General features: G+C 42.2%; 1 protein-coding gene across 1 annotated transcript in view; it reads left to right on the top strand.

Moving 5' to 3' along the window:
• Positions 1-525: 525 nt before the first annotated feature.
• Positions 526-20,366, top strand: part of CPZ (carboxypeptidase Z) — a 123,791-nt gene continuing 103,950 nt past the window's right edge. Inside the window, exons 1-2 of the mRNA XM_089691570.1 lie at positions 526-838; positions 20,079-20,108. Coding sequence (XP_089547696.1) covers positions 736-838; positions 20,079-20,108 — 133 coding nt within the window. The 5' untranslated portion in view covers positions 526-735. The remainder of the gene's footprint in view (positions 839-20,078; positions 20,109-20,366) is intronic.

Here is a 20,366-nt window from a genome sequence, read left to right as displayed (position 1 = left end):
AATTACAACTTGAAAAAATTGGAAGAAGTTTGAATTGGCAGCTTTTTTTTTAACGCACATAAACCCTCCTAATTTCTCCCAAAATAGTTTGGGCAAGGTTACAGGGGCCCCATGATCCCCTATTGCCCAGGGGCCCCATGAGTTGTCAGTCCGCCCCTGCCTGTAGGTCACCTACTGAATGTATAGAGCACATCTCCTAGACTGTAAGTTCCAAGGAGCAGGGCCCTCAAACCCCTCGTGTATTGTTTTGTTACTGTATTGTCTCATGTACTGTCCCCCACTATAATGTACAGCGCAGAGCAAACTTTTTGGCTCTATATAAATACTGTATAATAATAATAATAATTGTGGATATATACTCTGATGTCAGGCAGTGAAGGGGTTACAGGGTAGGCACAGTAAGAATTTGTGTGCATTTTTGTGGCAGTGTGGTTACTGGTTGGAGACTCTTGTGCAACCTTACAGACATATGCATTCCCTCAAAGTCCAAAGACAGCTCCTTACATACTACAGCCCAGCCAGCGACTCCTACATGACTACACATGAGTGCGATGAATGATTCCCCATGTGCACATAAATCCATGATCTCCTCCACAGGGTGTGCTCAGAGATCGGACTGTGTGCTGTAACCTGAGCCGGAGCGGAGGACGTATTCATTGGAACACGTGAGCACAGCGCTGCCTGGGAGGGAGAGAAGACTGCGAAGGCTGGTCCGCTCTCTGCTGTGCCACATCAATGGCTGGACGCTACAGGCATCTCGTGCTCGGCTGGCTCACCACCCTCACTGCGGGGCTGGTCTACACCTCTCCCAGCTGCCTCCCCGGAGACCGAGCCTTGGGTAAGAGAAAGAACAATGGGACATTATTAGGGACCATGTGCTGGAGGACTCAGGACTTTGTAGAAGTGTAGGAAGATAGGACCAGATGATACAGGTAGACTCCTACTACTAGATGGTATCCTACTGTTATGACGATGAGTTTATCTACATGATCCTACTCTTATCTAAATGTATTTATTTCAGGTACTTATATAGGGCTGTTACATATATTGTTACATACATACATATATTGTACATTCACATCAGTCCCTGACCCTCAAGGATGTACAACCCTTGGGGGTCTGGGACTGATGTGAATGTACAATATATGTATGTAAATCTAAGGTCCCTAACTCACATTCATACATACACATACTAGGGCCAGTTTAGAGCTAATTAGCCTACCAGCATGTCTTTAGAGTGTGGGAGGGGAGGAGGCTGGAGTGCCCGTAGGAAGCCCATGCAGGCACAGGGAGAACATACAAACTCCAGGCAGGTGGTGCCATGGTTGGGATTTGAACTGGCGACCTTGGTGCTGCCAGGTGGAAGTGGTAACCATTAAGCCACTGTGCTGCCCCGTATGTTAGGTGTCTGAGCTAAAATATAAACAGCAGACTGTGTATTCTATTTCCTTTTAAAAAGTATTAGAAGTATAATTTTTGGCATTAAGGTATTTCGTTTATGAAGAGTTTTTATTGAGTTTTGCCATTTAAAATAATGAGATATACAAGTAATGCACAAAGGGGTATGCATTTAAAGTGGAAGTCCTGTATAAACCTAATCTATTCTTAAAGTGATTGTAAAGTGAAACTTTTTCTTTTTAAATAACAAACATGATATGGAATTGCACAGAGTGGCCCCGATCCTCCTTTTCTTGGGTCCCCTGGTTGGCGTTCCTGGCTCCCCCTATTTTTGGTGTGCCACCATAGGAAGTGCTTGCAGTTGTAGTACACCTGTGGGCTCGATCCTGAGTTATGCTGCCTGAGTCCATAGACACACACAGCAAGGCTCAGCCCCAACCCCAGCTCCCTCATTACAGGATTTGACTGACAACAGTGGGAGCCAATGGCTCCTGCTGCCTCAGCAAAACCTGTGAGCGTGTGGAGATCCGCTACAGAAAGGAACAGCACTAGATTGAGTGAGGACTTGGGTAAGTATAAAGGGGGTTGAGAGGGCATACTGATACCTAAACCTTTTTTTTACCTTACAGCTCAACTCTGGGCAAAAATAAAGTTTTCCCATGCAGTGGGGCTGTGCCGACACTGCACAGGTTAGCTGCTCGTTATTTTCTAGGGCAGCAGTCTCCTAACTGTGGCCCGGGGGACAGATGCGGCCCTTGGGACAATTTTCTTCCCACTGACACCAATGATGGGACACCATTATGCCCAAAGATATCAACAATGGGACACTATTCCTCCCACTAAAACCAAGGATAAAGCATTATTTACTCCCACTGGCCACACTCTGGCCCCCCTAAAGCCAAAAAGACATAAAATGTCCCTTTGTTTATAAGGTTTGGACACCCCTGTTCTTGGAGTTCGGAAAACAGAGTTATACTATATCCTCCAATCTTCCCTGCACAAGACTGGTCCATGTGGCTCTTGCCCCTCCGTGGGCTAGTGGACTTGTGTGGTGGACTGTTCCAGACATCATCATGCTCACAAACCTGCTCTGGACATGAGGATGGCAGGAACAGTCCACAGCTGGATCGCGAGGGATTGCATCGCTGTTTGTTGGTAGAGCAGAGGATCGGGTGAGTATATAGCTTTCTCCTCTCCCCTGGACAAAACAATCAGTTAATCCATGCTGTCTGGGCACAGCCCCACTGCATGGGAACCCTTTTTTTTGCCTGGAGCTAGGCTTTAATACAGAGAGTGCATTAACCATTTGAGCTCCGGGAAATTTTACCCCCTTCATGACCAGGGCATTTTTTGCTTCTAAGCACTGTGCTATGTTAACTGGTAATTGCACGGTCATGCAATGCTGTACTCAAATGAAATTTATGTAATTTTTTCACACAAATAGAGTTTTTTTTAGGGTTTTTATTTTTTCTTATATAAACGAAAAAAATTCCAAAAATTATGAAAAAAAATGTTTACTTTCTTCTTCATATCTAATAAAAAAAATTTAAAAAATCAAATTTCTTCATAGATTTGGGCCAAAATGTATTCTGCTATATATCTTTGGTAAGAAAAAAATGTAATTGGTTTGTGTGAAAGTTATAGCGTCTACAAACTACGATATATGTACTGGAATTTTTTATATATATATTTTTTTATACTAGTAATGGCTGTGGTCAGTGTGGCGGGCAATCTGACACTGGATGAGAACTGACACTGACATCAGCAGTGACACTAATACAGTGATCAGTGATAATACTACACACTGTCACTGTACTAATGACACTGGCTGGGAAGGAGTTAATATCTAAGGGTAATCAAGGGATAAGGTGGGTGCCTAACAAGTGTTAATGTGTGTAATGTATGCTGCTTTTTACTAAATATCTGTTTGTTTCTTCTCCCTGCAAAGCAAAGAACAAACAAAAAGATCATTCCCTCTGTACAGAGCCCTGTGTTGTTTGTCAACACAGGGCTCTGGGCTGTGATTAGACACAGCCAATTAGCAGGTCCCGAAACCTGAAAATAGGCAGTGACTGCAGTACAACGCGGGCGAGTGGTTCTAAAGATGTTAAGGTAAAAAAAAAAAAGTTTAGGCTTTAGAGCCGCTTTAAACCTGCTCCCACACCCATTCTAAATCCTATACTAACTACTCTGTAGAAGAATGATATCTATTCTTACCTATTCTCAGGGTGATCCGGTCAGATGATCAGCTTCCGGCGCCAGCTTCAGAGGAGAGATGAGACGTCTCACAATGGATGCCTCATAGTAAACCTATGGGTGACCTCAACATCCAGGCATTGCAGCCATTGTTGGCAATCTCTCCTGTCACCTAAAGCTGGTGTTGGGAGCCAGCCATGTGATCAGACCAGAGAGCCCTTGGGTAAGGTAAGTATACACTCACCGGCCACTTTATTAGGTACACCTTGCTAGAACCAGGTTAGACCCTCTTTTCCCTTCAGAACTACCTTAATACTTCTGGCATAGATTCAACAAGGTGTCAGAAACGTTCCTCAGAGATTTTGGTCCAGATTGACATGAGTTACTGATACCTTTCTATCATCTCGAACTAGTCTGCCCATTCTCCTCAGATCTCTGACATCAACAAGGCATTTTCGTCCACACAATTGTCACTCACTGGGTATTTTCTCTTTTCCGGACCATTCTCTGTAAACCATAGAGATGCTTGTGGTGAAAATGAAGGTGAAGGAACACCAGGTCATGAGGCCCAAACAAACCTTCTGCTTACCAACCTCACCTCCTTTTTTTATTCACCTATAGTGGATATAAAAAGTCTACACACCCCTGTTAAAATGTCAGGTTTCTATGATGTAAAAAAATGAGACAAAGAGAAATAATTTCAGAACTTTTTCCCCGTTTAATGTAACCTATAAACTGTACAACTCAGTTTAACAACAAATTGAAATCTTTTAGGTGGAGGGAAGTAACAATAAAAAACTAAAATAATACGGTTGCATAAGTGTGCACACCCTTAAACTAATACTTTGTTGAAGCAGCTTTTGATTTTATTACAACACTCAGTCTTTTTGGGTATGACTCTATCAGCATGGCACATCTTGACTTGTCAATATTTGCCCACTCTTCCTTGCAAATACATTCCAAATCTGTCAGATTGTGAGGGCATCTCCTGTGCACAGCCCTCTTCAGATCACCCCACAGATTTTTGATCGGATTCAGGTCTGGGCTCTGGCTGGGTCATTCCAAAACTTTAATCTTCTTCTGATGAAGTCATTCCTTTGTTGATTTGGGTGTATGCTTTGGGTCATTGTCATGCTGAAAGATGAAGTTCCTCTTCATGTTCAGCTTTCTAGCAGAAGCCTGAAGGTTTTGTGCCAATATTGACTGGTATTTGGAACTCTTCATAATTCCCTCTACCTTGACTAAGGCCCCAGTTGCAGCTGAAGAAAAAAACCCCAAAGCATGATGCTGCCACCACCATGCTTCACTGTGGGTATGGTGTTCTTTTGGTGATGTACACTGTTTTTGCGCCAAACATATATTTTGGAATTATGGCCAAAAAGTTCAACCTTGGTTTCATCAGACCATAACACATTTTCCCACATGCATTTTGGGAGACTTCAGATGTGTTTTGGCAAAATTTAGCCGGGCTTCGTAACAAAAGGCTTCTGTCTTGCCACTCATATCCCATAGCCCAGACATATGAAGAATACGGGAGATTGTTGTCACATGTACCACACTGCCAGTACTTGCCTGATATTCCTGCAACTCCTTTAATGTTGCTGTAGGCCTCTTGGCGGCCTCCCAGACCAGTTTTCATCTCGTCTATTCATCAATTTTCTCCACTTCACTGACTGTCTTCACTGTGCTTCATGGTGTATCTAATGCCTTGGAAATATTTTTGTACCCTTCTCCTGACTGATACCTTTTAAGCCCCGGTTCACATCTGTGCGGGTGGTGCCGCTGCGGATCTGCACGCAAATCCATGCAGCCGCACCACCCGCACAGAGAAATGCGGACCCGTGGGCAGGTGCCATTAGTTCTAATGGCATGCCGCCCGCACTGGAAAACACAACTGTACTGGGAATCGAGGTTCCTGTGCTGGCTGCGTTTTCCAAAGAAATGGAGGGCTTCTTTCCCTGCGTGTCACGGGCACGGGAGTCCATTCAAATGAATAGGCTCTTGTGCCTGTGCAAAATGCGGCCCGCACGGCCGCATAGATGAGAACCGGGGGTCATAGTGAGATTCCTCTGATGCTTTGGAAGCTCTCTGCGGACCATGGCTTTTGCTGTAGGATGCGACTAAGAAAATGTCAGGAAAGACCTACTAGAACAGCTGAACTTTATTTGGGGTTAATCAGTGGCACTTTAAATCATGGCAGGTGTGTACTGACTCCTATTTAACATGATTTTGAATGTGATTACTTAATTCTGAACACAGCTACATCCCCAGTTATAAGAGGGTGTGCACACTTATGCAACAGCATTATTTTAGTTTTTTATGTTTACTTCCCCCCCTAAAATATTTGTTTGTTTTTCAATTGAGTTGTACAGTTTATAGGCCATATTAAAGGTGGAAAAAGTTCTGAAATTATTTATCTTTGTCTCATTTTTGTACATCACAGAAACCTGACATTTTAACAGGGGTGTGTAGACTTTTTATATCCACTGTAAATTATGAAGATTAGGACCAGACAATTCATGAATCATTTTTCCCCTAAATTCCTAACTAGCATAACGTTTTGCAAATTAGACAAGTATACAGATATTCTGGAGAATCAAAAAGTTATGACCCTGTGATTCATCTGTTTAGTCATTCCCAACAACAAAGCACCATTGCTCTTTCATTCGTGCTGCATGCTTCATTTCACCATTCTTGTATTATCTTACCAGGTTATTTTAAAAAAAAAGTGACACTATACTCCATTTTATGTAAAACGAGCAGCCCAGCTGTTGAGTTGGAACGCTGCCTCGTCCAAAAAGAAATATTTACATGTAAAAAGGAAAAGAACACGTTCAGAAAATTCTGTTTTGCAAAAGAGGACTGTTCCAATAATCTGTGTTCTTTAGTTGAGAATGTGAGATCTTTGAATAAAAAGGCACCAAGGAGTGTGTGTTAAATACACTGGGCCTGATATGTAATTGTGCTCTGTAATCATTAATACACATTTAAATTTTGTTTTTACCACTTCTGCCCCAAGCCCATTCTGACACTTCCTTCCTACTAAAAATCTGTAATTTTTTTGCTAGAAAATGACTTAGAACCCCTAAACATTATTTTTGTTTAATCAGAGGCCCTACGGAATAAAATGGTGGGTGTTACAATTTTTTTTTTCAAATTCTTTATTTAGACAATACCATATTCACAGAGCAGTAAAATACAAGAGAAACATATATGCCAATAGAGGGTAACTCCTTCAAAAGGTCACAAGCCGTCATAAAAAATAGAACAGGTATAGACAATATAAAGTGCAAAGAAGACTCATTCAGAACATGTAACTATTACATAGTCCAAAATAGGGAATAGGGTGAGGGGTTTACCTCAAAATTGGACCGGGCTGCTACTAAAATTGCCCAAGGTATATCCCTTTTTTTGTTTGTGTAAAGAGTCAGGAGAAGAAGAGAGTGGGGTCTGGGCAGAGTATCACATGATATTTATGCAACGATTTTTCAAAAGCAATTTTTTGGAAAACAATATATTTTAGTTAATTTTAATGCAAAAAAAACCACCATATAATGCCAAATTGTTTGGTAATATATAAAAGATGATATTACACCGAGTAAAAGACACCCAACATGTCAAGCTTTAAAATTGTGCACGCTCCTGAATGGCAACAAGCTACAGTACTTAAAAATCTCCATAGTCAATGCTTTAAAAGCCTTTATGTATTAAGAATTAAAAGCTGCACAGGACATCTGGGGTTGAAATTTATGCTTTCGCTTTGATGTTACCTCACGTGTTGTACTATTGGCACGTGTTTTCGCTTTTGCGTGCGAGAATGGTGAGACGGGGACGCTTTTTAAAAAAAATCTATTTCATTATCTATTTTATTTAAATGTTTTTATTTTTACACTGTTCCTTTACTTTTTTGACCACTTTTATTGCTGAGCAACATCCCTTGTGATAGCATGGGCAGTAACATATTCTCTTTAGTGAGACATCTGGGGTCTATTAGACCCCATATCTCTCCTCTGCCCTTAAACACATCTGATCAAACCAAGATCGGTTTGATCAGGTGCTTTTGCAAGCCAGGTTTGGCTTGTTTACATCCTGGCAAAACTGAAAGTGACAAAATAGTTGTTGTTTCCAGTTTCTTATACCATAGAGATGATCGGGGACATTCCAGTCCTTGATCTACTCTATGGTAATCCGGCTTCAGTCCCGGGTTCCCCAGTGGGATAGCAGAGCCCAGAAAGAAAGGCAAAGGTGATGGAAAGTTGGGCCCCTCTCCCGTCCCCTGTATAAGCAATCCAGTGGCTAATTAGCTGTTATGATTGCTTTTACATTAAAGCCCGCCACTGGCAGAAAAACAGGATACTGCCTGCCACTGCAGGTATCCTCCCCGTATAACCACTTCAACCTTGTGACGTATGGGTATGTTGCAGAAGCTGAAGTGGTTAAATGCAAGCAGTAAAAGTACTAGTCCTGGTATCAGCATCTTGCAGTTCCTGTACAGCAGGGTTGGAGTATTAGAGGACAAGGGGCCAGTCAGTTCATGTGCTGACAAGATGCATGTTGATAGGAGGAGAGAGCAGGGTAACAGGGTCATGAGCACTGTGCTACGTCTTCTTTCACTGTCCAGCCACACGCTGGGAGTGGGTCCAGCATGACCTGGGCTCTGAGAAAGTGGGTTGAATATACAGTTTATATAGTCTAAGGATATCTAGTGGCATAAAAGAGTATTGTGGGGAAAATCTCGGGATTGAAGATGAATATTGCAGCAAAAGCAAGTTTTTATTGAATGGGCTATTTGTTTTTATCTTGTTAGTTTAAGAACATATATGAGAGCAGGTTACCAGTTTACAACTACACAGGAGGTCTGGTGCTAGATTTATTGTTTATGTGTGAAGGTGATATCTTTTCATTGCTTTGGGCAGATACACTCAGAGAGATATTAACAGGAAACAGGAGCATGGAGTCAACGCATGCATGGAGTCATACAGCATGCTACAAATGTATCTCTTTTCAGCATGCTCATTACTTTCTTTTGGTCCCTAGAAACCTTGATTTCAAGTATTTTTATAGCACCTACAATTTACATAGCACTTTACATATTGTACATTCACATGAGTCCCTTGCCTCAAGGAGCTTACAGTCTAAGGTCCCATCTCACATTCTTACATACTGTATGTAGCACTACCCCCTTAGGAGTCGCTACGTTTCTGGGTCCGCCTGTAGTCCTGCACAGCAAGACAACACACATTTTCTTCAGACTATGCTCACTGGAGACAGTAAACAGTCATTGAGCTTTTTTTTTTTTTTTTTTAATTTTATTAAGGGGTATTGAATTTGGATGGGGTTTAGGGATGTATGGGATGCCCAAGGAAATTGCAACTTAAGGACAACTCCTTAGCAACTATGTACAAGTCCACAGACAAAGATTCTCTTCTTGGAGAGCTCCACAGCCCTCCTGGTGTATCACCTCAGACCCCAGATGAATTCTCATCTTCACCCAGCTGCTTGAGGGAATCCCTGAGCAAGGGGGCCCAGAAACTGTCACTTTAAATCAACAGTCCCAGATGGGGGCTAGTCAGGTTTCTCACCAGAATTCCCTGTCCCCTTATCTGGCCCAGGGGGTGTAGCATTACTCACTCAGTCCTCTTCTTCAAGCTTGTGGGTTGGTGGCTGCCTTCAGGCCTTATGCTGGGCTGGCTCCTTTCCTGCTTCCTAGGCTGTCCTCTGTCAGGGGACAGTTGAGGCTGAGAGATCCTCCCTTCCAGCTCCTGCCTGCAGGTAGGTCCCTCTCCTGGGCCCCCTCCCAGGCTCCACACTCCATCTTCCACCTTACTACTCCTATGCTGATCAGGCTCTCTCATACTTAAGAGATGTTCTGACCCCTATACCAAGCCTCCAAGGTGTGGATTTGTAAGAATCCCTTGACTATGCAGATCAGACCTTACTCACCCCCACCCACTGGCCTTCTAGAAATTTCTCAAGCTTCTAGAGCAGGGGGAGGTATCAGGGAACTGACAGAATCCTCAGCCCTGACCTACAGTGTACCTGGTTGCCTTATCTCATGCTGAGTCACACCAGGCTGCTATCCAAGATCTAACTGAAAAACCTAACTAGCTTCCCCTGGCTAACTAGAGGGGCACTACACTTATATGCACACGCATACTAGGGTCAGTTTGGACAAGAGCCACATTACCTACCAGCATGTGTTTGGAGTGTGGGAGGAAACCCAAAAACCACAGGTACAACATTCAAACTCCATGCAGGTATTGTCCTTGTTGTGATTAGAAATCCAGTCTACTGATCACTAAGGCCTGGTTCACACATATGCGTTTCTTTGGTGCTTTTTGCTGAAGCATACTACAGTCCATTTAGCATGATTCCCTATGGGATACGATCACATCTATCCTTTTTTTAGCTGCTGCATTTTTGGAAAGGGTCAGGGGCTTTTTTTAAACACAAATTGTGCTTTTTGGTTCAATAGACTTCAATGGAGAATCTGCTCAACAGCAAAATAGCTTAAAAAAAAGATGAAATAGAAAGTGAAAAGAAAAGAAAGATGCGTGTGCAAAAAGTTCTGGGTGGACGTTATATGACGTCCTCCCAGAACGCGCTCTCCGCGCGCACCCGGCGATCTCCGTGATCACTGTGTCCACAGCTGATCACGGGATGTGGTAAAAGGCCAATCACTGCGGCCTTTCACCACGTGATCAGCCATGTCCAATGACACGCTGATCATAGGGAAATGCCATTACCTGTTTTCGGCTGCACTTTCCTCGCGCTGTCAGAGCGTGAGGAAAGTACTGCCGAGAACCGGCAGTTGTCAGAGCAGGGATCTGCACCAATCATCAGGGCACTGATGATCAGTGCCCTGATGATCGGTGCCCAGCAGTGCCACCCACCAGTTCCTCCCACCTGTGCCCAGCAGTACCACCCACTTGTGCCCAGCAGTGCCACCCAGCAGTGCCCTTCAGTGCCACCCACCTGTGCCCAGCAGTGCCACCCACCTGTGCCCAGCAGTGCCCATCAGTGCCGCCCACCTGTGCCTCCCACCAGTGCCCAGCAGTGCCACACACCTGTGCCCAGCAGTGCCACCCACCATTGCCCCAGTGCCAATCAGTGCAGCCCAGCAGTGCCGCCAGACAGTGCCACCAGTCAGTGCCCAGCAGTTGTGCCAGTCAGTGCCCAGCAGTTGCACCAGTCAGTGCCCAGCAGTGATGCCAGTCAGTGCCACCCATCAGTGCTGACTATCAGTACCCATCATCAGTGCCGCCTATCCATGCCACCTCATTAGTGCTGCCTATCAGTGCCGTTTATCAGTGCCCATCAGTGCTGCCTCAGCAATGCACATCAGTGGAGGAGAAAAATTACCTGTTTGCAAAATTTTATAATAGAAACAAAGAAACTTTTTTTTTTTCAAATTTTTTGCTCTTTTTTTGTTTATAGCGCAAAAAGCAAAACCCCCAGCGGCGATCAAATACCACCAAAAGAAAAATCTATTTGTGAGAAAAATTCATATGGGTACAATCTTGCATGACCGCGCAATTGTCATTCAAAGTGTGACAGGTATGAAAGCTGAAAATTGGCCTGGTAAGGAAGGGGGTATAAGTGCCCGGTAGGCAAGTGGTTAAACTCAGTTAGAAAAATGTTTGAATCCTTGGTGAAAGTTGTGTGAATCTCAGGGGAAAATATTTATAAACACACCTCTAAGTGTTCCTAGGGACCAAAAGTAGGCTCAGTTTTAGAAAGGTGCAGATAGAAAAGCCAATTTTGACACCCATGTGTACAATCCCTTGTGCTCTTTTTCTAAAACTAGCTACAAACATGCTTAACTTACAATTTACTTCTAAAACATATGTCAGCTGGCTACAGCTCCGGCTACATCAGATGTATTGAAAGCGCTTCCTAAGCTCAGGTTCTCAAAACGTGTCTGTATGACCCAAATTTAAAATGCCTCCAGAGATACATATTTCCTTTTCTACTGTATTTATAATGAATAGTCCCTGAGCTCATTCCATTAACCTAACCACAGCCCCAGGGTATAACACAATTTAATGACCTTGTCATTTAATAGATCGGAGGAGGAAAAACTGGTGAAGTTATTTTGGAGACGCTATGTTTTATTCAAAGTAGAAGAATAATTTAAATGCCTTCATTGTCAAACATATCTTCTTGTCGGGACATTTATACATGGATTTAATGTTAAAACATCTGCTTCAACAACAGCAAGGCAGGTCATAAAATGCACTGAATGCTCCAAGGTGCTAGGTCATGTTAATTACCCCTTGTCCAGATAACTAGGGAGTGTTGAGACTTGCTTTACTGCCCATTATGTGGAATGCTGAGGGTCTGCCTCTACCAATCAACCACAAAGCTAACATTTTTTCAAGCACGTTTGTTATTGTTTTAGAAGCCTTTTATCCTACAGGGTAAGTAAGCATACAATGTTTTTCTATCCTAAGCTATGTTTTAGTAGGAGATGAAATTACTAGTAAGGGTTACTATATATAAATTGTTCATCATATGCCATCGCTTACATGGACACTTATTTTCAAGATGTCTCATATTTAAAGGGAATGCCCCAAGTTGTTTCAAGGCAGAGCACAAATGTATGATATTATGCACAGTGATGTACCTGCCCTTTAATTAGCATTGTAGACTGTTAGAAGGTGCCAGAAGGTCCAAGTCCAACACAAATTGTGTTAACCACTTCATGTCTGGTCACTTTCACCCCTTTCCTGTCCAAGCCAATTTTCAGCTTTCAGTGCTATCACACTTTGAATGACAATTGTGCGGTCATGCAACCTTGTACCCATATGAATTTTTTAGCATTTGTTTGAGACAGATAAACTTTATTTTGGTGGTATTTATTTACCACTAGGGTTTTTATTTTTTTTTTGCTATGTAAATGAATATGTCCAAAAATTTTGAAAAAAGTGTTTTTCTTATAAAATTTAGCAAATAAATAATATTTCATCATAAATCTTGGCCAAAATGTATTCCATTATCTTTTTAGTAAAAAAAAATAACCCAATTTAGTTTATAACCAAAAATTATAATTTTTAAACATTTTTTTTTAACATTTTTATATTATTATTTAGGTTTTTTTTTTTTTTACATACTGTCACCCTAGCAGTACAGTGTCACCATGGTGACACTGTACTACTTGTGGGGGGTGATGAGCCATTGAGAACTACTGTGTGAGCTGTGATTGGTCATAGCTTGTCACATGGTACAAGGCTGTTGTGAATAGCCTTGTACCATGTGATCATTCACAGATTTCACACGTAGTAAGCAATGATGTCAGAAGTGACATCTTCCTTACTACTCTGCATGTGATCACTGATTGGCCAATCAGTGATCACATGATCGGGACCTCGTAGAGAGGTCCTGTCCAACGATTGGTGTTCTACTGTGTCCGGAGGACACAGTGGGCACTGGATCGTGATGCTGCCCACTCCCAGGGAGCACGCACAAGCAGGGAAGTGGGGAGGCCGTTTATAAACGTCCACCCGACCCTGCACTGCCACCGTCCGGCCGTTTATATATACAACAGCTGAATGGGAGGTGGTTAATCAAAGTACGTAAAAAGCTTGCTCAGAACTGACAGGTTGCAGGAGAGGCTCCTGCTATGAGTGCCCAGTGTGGTTGTCAGCATTAGCTGCTGTGCTGCACTATGGACCCCCCATCCCCCTGTATCTACAGCCTTGCCCCTTCTATACAGCTCTCCCCTTCATTACAACTCTGCCCCCCAGTACAGCTGGGCTACTCAGTACAGCTCTCGCCCCCTCTCAGTATAGTTTTCACCCCTCAACACAGTTCTACATCTTCAGTAGAGCTCTGCGCATTTATTACAGTTCTACACCCTCAGTGCAGCTCTGCAGTACTCCCCTGAATACAGCCCCTCTTCCCCATAGGAAGCCTTGCCCCCTCAGTACAGCTCTCCCCCTTCAGTACTGCATTGTAAGCCCAGCGTGCCCGTCAACACTTGCTGCTGTACTGCACTCTGGACCCCCCTATCCCCTACTTATCTATGCCCCTGCCCTCCTTCAGTACAACTCCCCCCACTCAGTACAGCTCTACCCCCTTCCCCAGTATAGCTGTGCCACCTCTGTACAGCTACCCCCCTCCCCCAGTACAGCTCTCCCTCTCAATGCAGTTCTATGCCCCCCCCCCCCCATATATCCACAGATCAGGCAGTTCAGAGTAAGATGTCACGATTTAGCCTGCAGTTTCCCTGCCTATGTAGTTCTAACCTGCTTGCTGCATTGCTTCTCCTAAACCTGGGATTCCTCTCACATGTGTGATTTGGCTGTGCTCACTAGTGATAGACTGGATGTTCGGGTCAAACGTAAGTTTGACTCGAACATCAGCCGTTTGTGTGTTTGCCGAACACACGAACGGTAAGAGCGTTTAACAGACTGTTCACCTGCTGCGCCCCACAATGCACTGCGCTCCCATAGTGCATTGTGATTGCCCAAAGCCACAGATCAGGTGCAATGCTTTGGCCAATCACAGCACAATTGGGCGGAGTTAGCGGTCATTTCACCTCTAGCTCCGCCAAATTGTTTCCATCTGAACGGCAAATGTGAGATTGTGGCGAATGCTCAACGGGTGTGGACAGATCGGCGGGCGTAGTTTTTTTTTTTTCTTAATTTTGGGGAGTCTGCGTCATCCTGACAATGCTGGACACCATGATTGACGATGGATTACAATGATGGAATAATTGTTCTGGCTTTTTTTAATTAAAGAACTTTGTCAAAAACTGTTGTTTTGTTTTTTGTTCAATAAAGGAATTTTTAAAAAACTGGTCTTTTTATTTTTTACAGAATTTAACCATTTAGTGAATGGGTACGGGTACAAGTATCCCTTACTCATTCAAAAGGAAGAAGGCTGCATCAGGTTTCCCCCTTATTTAAAGGGGTACCCTGATGCTAATGAGCTCCCCTACCCACAGACCCCCCACAACCACTGGGCCAGGAAGAGGCCCTTGTGCCCATCGGCATGGGGGCACCGTCCCCATGCTGAGGGCATGTGGTCTGGTAAGCCGCAGTGATGGAAGTCACTCGTTCATCCCCCCCTTTATTGCCTAGCTAGGCCTTTGCTCAGATCAAGGGTCTGATAGGAATTTAGGGGGGGCCCACACATTTTCCCCACATTTTTTTGGGGGGGTTCCCCTTAAAAGTCCTACCAGGCCTGGTAGGGTTTTTAGAGGGAACCCCAAGCACCCCCCCTTTTTTTGTGAGGTGGGGTTCCCCTTAAAAGTGTTCGGCCCATCACTAGTGCTCACCTATGGTATTTTGTGGGTCTGTATTTCTGTTACCTTCTATCACTTCCTGGCCTTCCTCACAGTTTGCTGTGGTTAGAACTTCCACTTAGCAGCATTAGGATTGCTGGTTCGAATCCCAACCATGGCTACGTGCCTGGAGTTTGCATGTTCTCCCTGTGCCTTTGTGGGTTTCCTCTGGATACTCTAGCTTCCTCCCACACAAAGACATGCTGGTAGGTTAATTGGTTTCTGTCTAAATTGGCCCTAACATGTGTGAATGTGAGTTAGGAACCTTAGATTGCAAGCTCCTAGAAGACAAGGACAATATATATGTAGGTTGACTGTGCTATATACTGTAAGTACCCATAATAAATGGTCAATTACACTTGCAATACATTCTAAATGATCTCAGAGCATTTCAAACTAGTGTCAAAAATGTGCTGCTCATGAAAGTAAAAACACAGGCCCTAAATCTTGTGAGACTAACAGTCAGAGGCAGCAATACCTTAGATTAGCCTTTTTCAACACAGAGAAACCCTTGACATAATGTTCTGGTCTCAGGGAACCCCTGCCAAAAATGACTATTTTTACTCATGATACATTAGTGTGATGATAATTGGGAAGAATGCTCCTTACATTTGCGGTTATTGGGAAGAATTAACAAAATACCATGTGAACGCTCATAAATTAAGTGCATTAAATTTGACAATACATAAATAATATTGCTTCACATATGCAAAGTGAATGAATGTAACATTCAGTCCCAATACGGAAAACTAAAGTGCCCAGGTGTTGAATACTAATGGTGAACTTCGTGCAAAAAATGACAGGTGCTCCTCTGTGCTCAATCAGTGCCCCACTTGGATGTGCACTCACCATTAGCCATGGACCACCTATCTCTAGGTTTGTCTTCAGTGCCTGGTTAGGGACTAGCCCAATGCGTGATGGTAAGAACGGCACCAATATTCATTCCTAGGAATCATGCGATCTGGCTGATAGTAACCAATAGGATGATGACCAGTGTGGATATAAATGACAGTGTAGTTTCAAAAGAGCCTTTTTAAACTTTCTCCTCTCCTCCCAGGCAGTAAACCAAGTTTCAGCATGTGAACAGAAACAAAAGCAAACATCCCATAGTGTAAAACCATAAAAAACTTTAATGATGGGGAAAAAGTATAAGAATAAAACTCACAATCAAAGTGCCCATAACCTGGCCACTCAGTGTATTCAGCCTTGCTGCCTATGAACCAAGATGGTCACTGCATCCCAGCCTGCATTCCAAAGGGCGGAAATGACGTCAGCGGAAGCTGCGTCATCAAACCTCAACCAGTTTCGATCAATAGATCGTCATCAGGAAGTGCAAAATCTGCCATTTGGAGATGGTATTTATACACAGCAGTGATTAAATCACTTGCTGCAGCTGCGTCACTTCATTACTTACCCAAATTTATCCATAATTACCTGTAACATTGCTGAATACAGTGTACATATGCCGGATATGCTTGGGCTAGTAAACAGAACTTAAAATTAAATTGCAGAGTAAATCAAGTGCATAAAATACAGCGATGGGGTTCTTAAAGGGAAAACCCCCTGCCTACTAATAATGCCTAAATCTTTTAACGGAATATTAAAAAGATGTAAACCAACACAGTATATTGTCAAAGGGAATCATAAATTCTGTCAGGTTTGCATACTTTAGGCTGTATTCTACATACAGTTTAAAAACTGTTCTGTGTCAGTCTGTATGCTGGAAAAGTAATTAAAGGGGAATATACTCTCCCAAGCTTTACTAAACTGCCTGATGTAAATCAAAATTGGTCTTAAAGGGGATAAGCCACTCAGATCAATTATCCCAGAATAAGGGATGTTACTTACTGTAAACTGTACTCTAGATACGGTCTATACAAAAAGTCTATAGCAATCTAAATGCTAAAATAACTTTTTTAAGGGAGAATATGCTCTCCCAAGCTTAGTGGAACTGTCTTATTTTTGTTATTATACAGGATTTATATAGAGCCAACAGTTTGCTCAGCGCTTTACAACATAAAGGGAGACAATACAGCAACAATACAGTTCAATACAAGAGGGATAGGAGGGCCCTGCTCCTTGGAGCTTACAATCTAGGAGATATGTAAATCACAAATTTATTCTAATAGAGGACAGTCCACTCAGGTTGATTAGCCCAGAGTAAGAACCATGATCTTGAATTGGGGGTACCCAATCCATGAAATAAGGGCACCTATCTATATATAAATATAGTATGGAGTTCAAGATTGACCTTATATCCCCCTTTAGGGGAACTCCAACTATACAATGGATGAAACTAAACTAAATAGTCCTATTACCTGGTTTTAGAGTTACTAATACGTACTCTTGGGATTTGATACCAGACCAAAACCCCCATACAGTAATGGCCTTAAAGGGGAACTCTGAATATAATTAAAAAGGCATCCATCTAAGAAATAGGTAAACTAGATGATAATTTCTTGTACCTCATAAATGGGGTTAATAGTAGAGGTCCCTAAAAATTGGTTAAAAAACAGTTCAAGTCTATTTCTACATTTAAACCTGGTGGTGATAAAGTTTGAAGTTCGTAAATCCACTGAGTTTCAGTTTTTTAAATTTCCCTGGTCATATGTGAACCTCTCCCAGTGTTTATCTATTTTATCTATAGCAAAGAAGGAAAGGTAGGAAGGATCCTTATGTGCCTGCGCAAACTGTGGGCGCTATATAAATCCTGTATAATAATAATAATGTGCCACCTAGGCACTTTATGTTTCTGTATTGGGACTGAATGTTACAATCATTCACTTTGCATATGTGAAGCAATATTACTTATGTATTGTCAAATTTAATGCACTTAATTTATGCGCAGTTCACATGGTATTTTGTTTGTTTTTGTGTTATTGGTTCACAAATTAGGACTGCAGCGTATACTTATCAAAGTTGCATGAATATCTATTCCTAAGTGCAACAGCACTATATCTTATTTATTGGGAAGAATTACCTCCTTACAGATAGCTAAAAATCTCAGTGGTGTCAGTGGGAACTTATCTGAGAAGCAGAAATTGCTTATTGCTCAAGGAACCCCTTGCAACCTCTGGAGGAATCCTAGGGTTTCATGGAATCCTGCTTGAGAAACTCTGCCTTAGATGATCCCACACTGTATATATACAGCTATGAGGCTGTAGGCTCAGGAGTGCCTAGGCACCCGCATGTTCCATAGTGCATTGCTATTTTTTAGGAGGAAAAAAGGTAAATCATTCAGTGTACTGATTAGGCACAATTGGCAATTTCCTGATGTTCTCTATAACAGCAAAACTTCACTTTTTGCCAATGCCGAGTGCCTTCTGAAACTGCTGATTAGCTGGCTATCTTTGGCTTTGATATTTTCAGAGTCACTGACCCGGAACAAGCCTGCAGCTTGTGTGTGAACTGGCATTTTTGTCTTGCCCCCTGTCTGTCATATCTGTTCTTAGAAATGAAAAACGTAACACTGGTCATTTTCCTACTTGAGGACCACAGTCTACTAGAAGGCCCATGTCAGCCTGAAGGATGTAATTATAAACCTGAAAAGCCTTTGTGTCAGGATATGTAGTCTAAGGTCATGTTTGCATTTGACTGAAGAATAAAACAGGGTCAAGACTATACTTGTTTCCTTTCAAAACAAATTTCTGGTGTCTTATTCTAAATAACACAGGCAAATAATTTCCATTGCTTGGCCTAATTTGTCCTCTTCCCTCTTACAACACAGCTCAGTGTAAAGACCATAAAAACACATTTATGAAGCTGACAAGCTATTTATGGATTTGTTTCTCTTTTTTATCCAATATTGCTCAACAGGCTGTTACGCAAAAACATAATTGCTGTCCCGTAGGGTGAGTAAGCTTGTTTACAAAGATAACCACCATCATACATATTTTCAGAAAAACAAAATGTCCCTGGGCAAACCCAAATAACCCCCCATACAACAGGAAAGTTTAACTACTATAGTGCCAGCCTGTACATACCCCTTCATTACTAGGCTGTTGTTCAGTTTTCAGTGCTATGATAGTTTGACTGACAGTTACTCGGTCATGCAACACTGTACCCAAATTAATTTTATATAATTTTTGAGACATTATGGCATGTATCGCTGTTTCTTTTTTATTTTATAACGTAAAAAATACCTTAGATCTGTAATTGCTTACCTTTAACTTCTTTGGTTAGACCCCCTTCAGTTGTTTATTTTTTGTTTTTGTCCCTGTGGTATAGATTTGCCCTTCTTTTTGTGCTGGTGACAGAAAGTGAGTGAAATCCAAAAGTTTAGAGTTGTTACTAGAGCAAGAGGTAAGGGGAAATCATCAACAGGGGAAACATTCCCTGTTAATCACTAAGGCAGAAATTGTAAATAATTTTTATGATTTCTGTTGAGTCAGGAAGGAAGTGATGAGAAATATTTCAAGTGGAACACAGACAACAAAAAATAAAAACAATACAAAAAACAATAATTGGGGTTTTAACGGCTCCATACTTAATCTAAAACATAAAAAAGTTTTGGGCATACACTTTAAAGATGAATTCCAGGCATGGCAATTTTTACATTGATGCAACTTGAACCAATGTAGACATGTATGTGCAATACCTGTGGGATTCTGTGGAAGTTGGAAATCATTGTAGTTAGCAACACTATTACAGTGAGCTCCACTAGCTTCTGGGTCCCATGCTGAGGGGCTGCCCTGGTTTTAATTGAACCCAGTAGGTTGCTTACTGGGCACGGGCACCATTCAGAAAATGCTTTGCATTTTCTCTTGATGTCACCACCCTTTCCATTCTGTCCAGTCAGAGAATTTCTTTGCATTCATTTTGAAAATGCAAAGTGTTCCTTGACTAACACCCATGCCAAGCAAGCCACCCCTATATTCACAATGTAGCAGGGTAGCCGCCTGGCATGGGACCTGGAAGCATTAACAGTAGAAACGATGCCTACTTAGTGGTTTTCAGTTTCCACATTGATCCCACAGGCTTGGCACATACTGTACATATTTATACAAGTCCAAGCTGAAGCAATGTAACTGTGTAAACATTGCCATACCTAAACTTCAACTTTTAAAATGTATATAGTGAGCATACTTCAGTTGGTAACACCACAAAAGTGTCAGAACCCAAACAATGCATGTTATGCTAATCTATGGATATTCCTCATAAACTGAATTTTTAACCTTTTTTATCTTAATATTTACAGGACGATGCATGGATCCTGCTTCAGAGAAAGGTAAGGAATCTATGAAGTCATGTGTACGCTAAATACTTTAGATAATTCGGGTGGCTGAACTAGTATGGTCAACGGAGGCCATTCCCAGGCACTTTAGTTTTGGTTGGGTCTGAGGACCTTGGCTCACTGGACAATTTTCCTTTGCTTTTAGAGTTGTCTTTCTGATATAAAGGTAACTTTAATGTTTTGAAATGGCAATTATAATGTCTATAGATGAGCAGAGGCTCTCCTCTGGCATGGGAATAATATTCAAGGGAG

Source organism: Staurois parvus, unplaced genomic scaffold, assembly GCF_062004578.1.
Source record: "Staurois parvus isolate SC_StPar_1 unplaced genomic scaffold, SC_StPar_1.0 ptg000564l, whole genome shotgun sequence".
Lineage (NCBI taxonomy): Eukaryota > Metazoa > Chordata > Amphibia > Anura > Ranidae > Staurois > Staurois parvus.
Note: the sequence above shows the minus strand (reverse complement) of the source record. Positions and strands in the feature narration are given on the sequence as shown.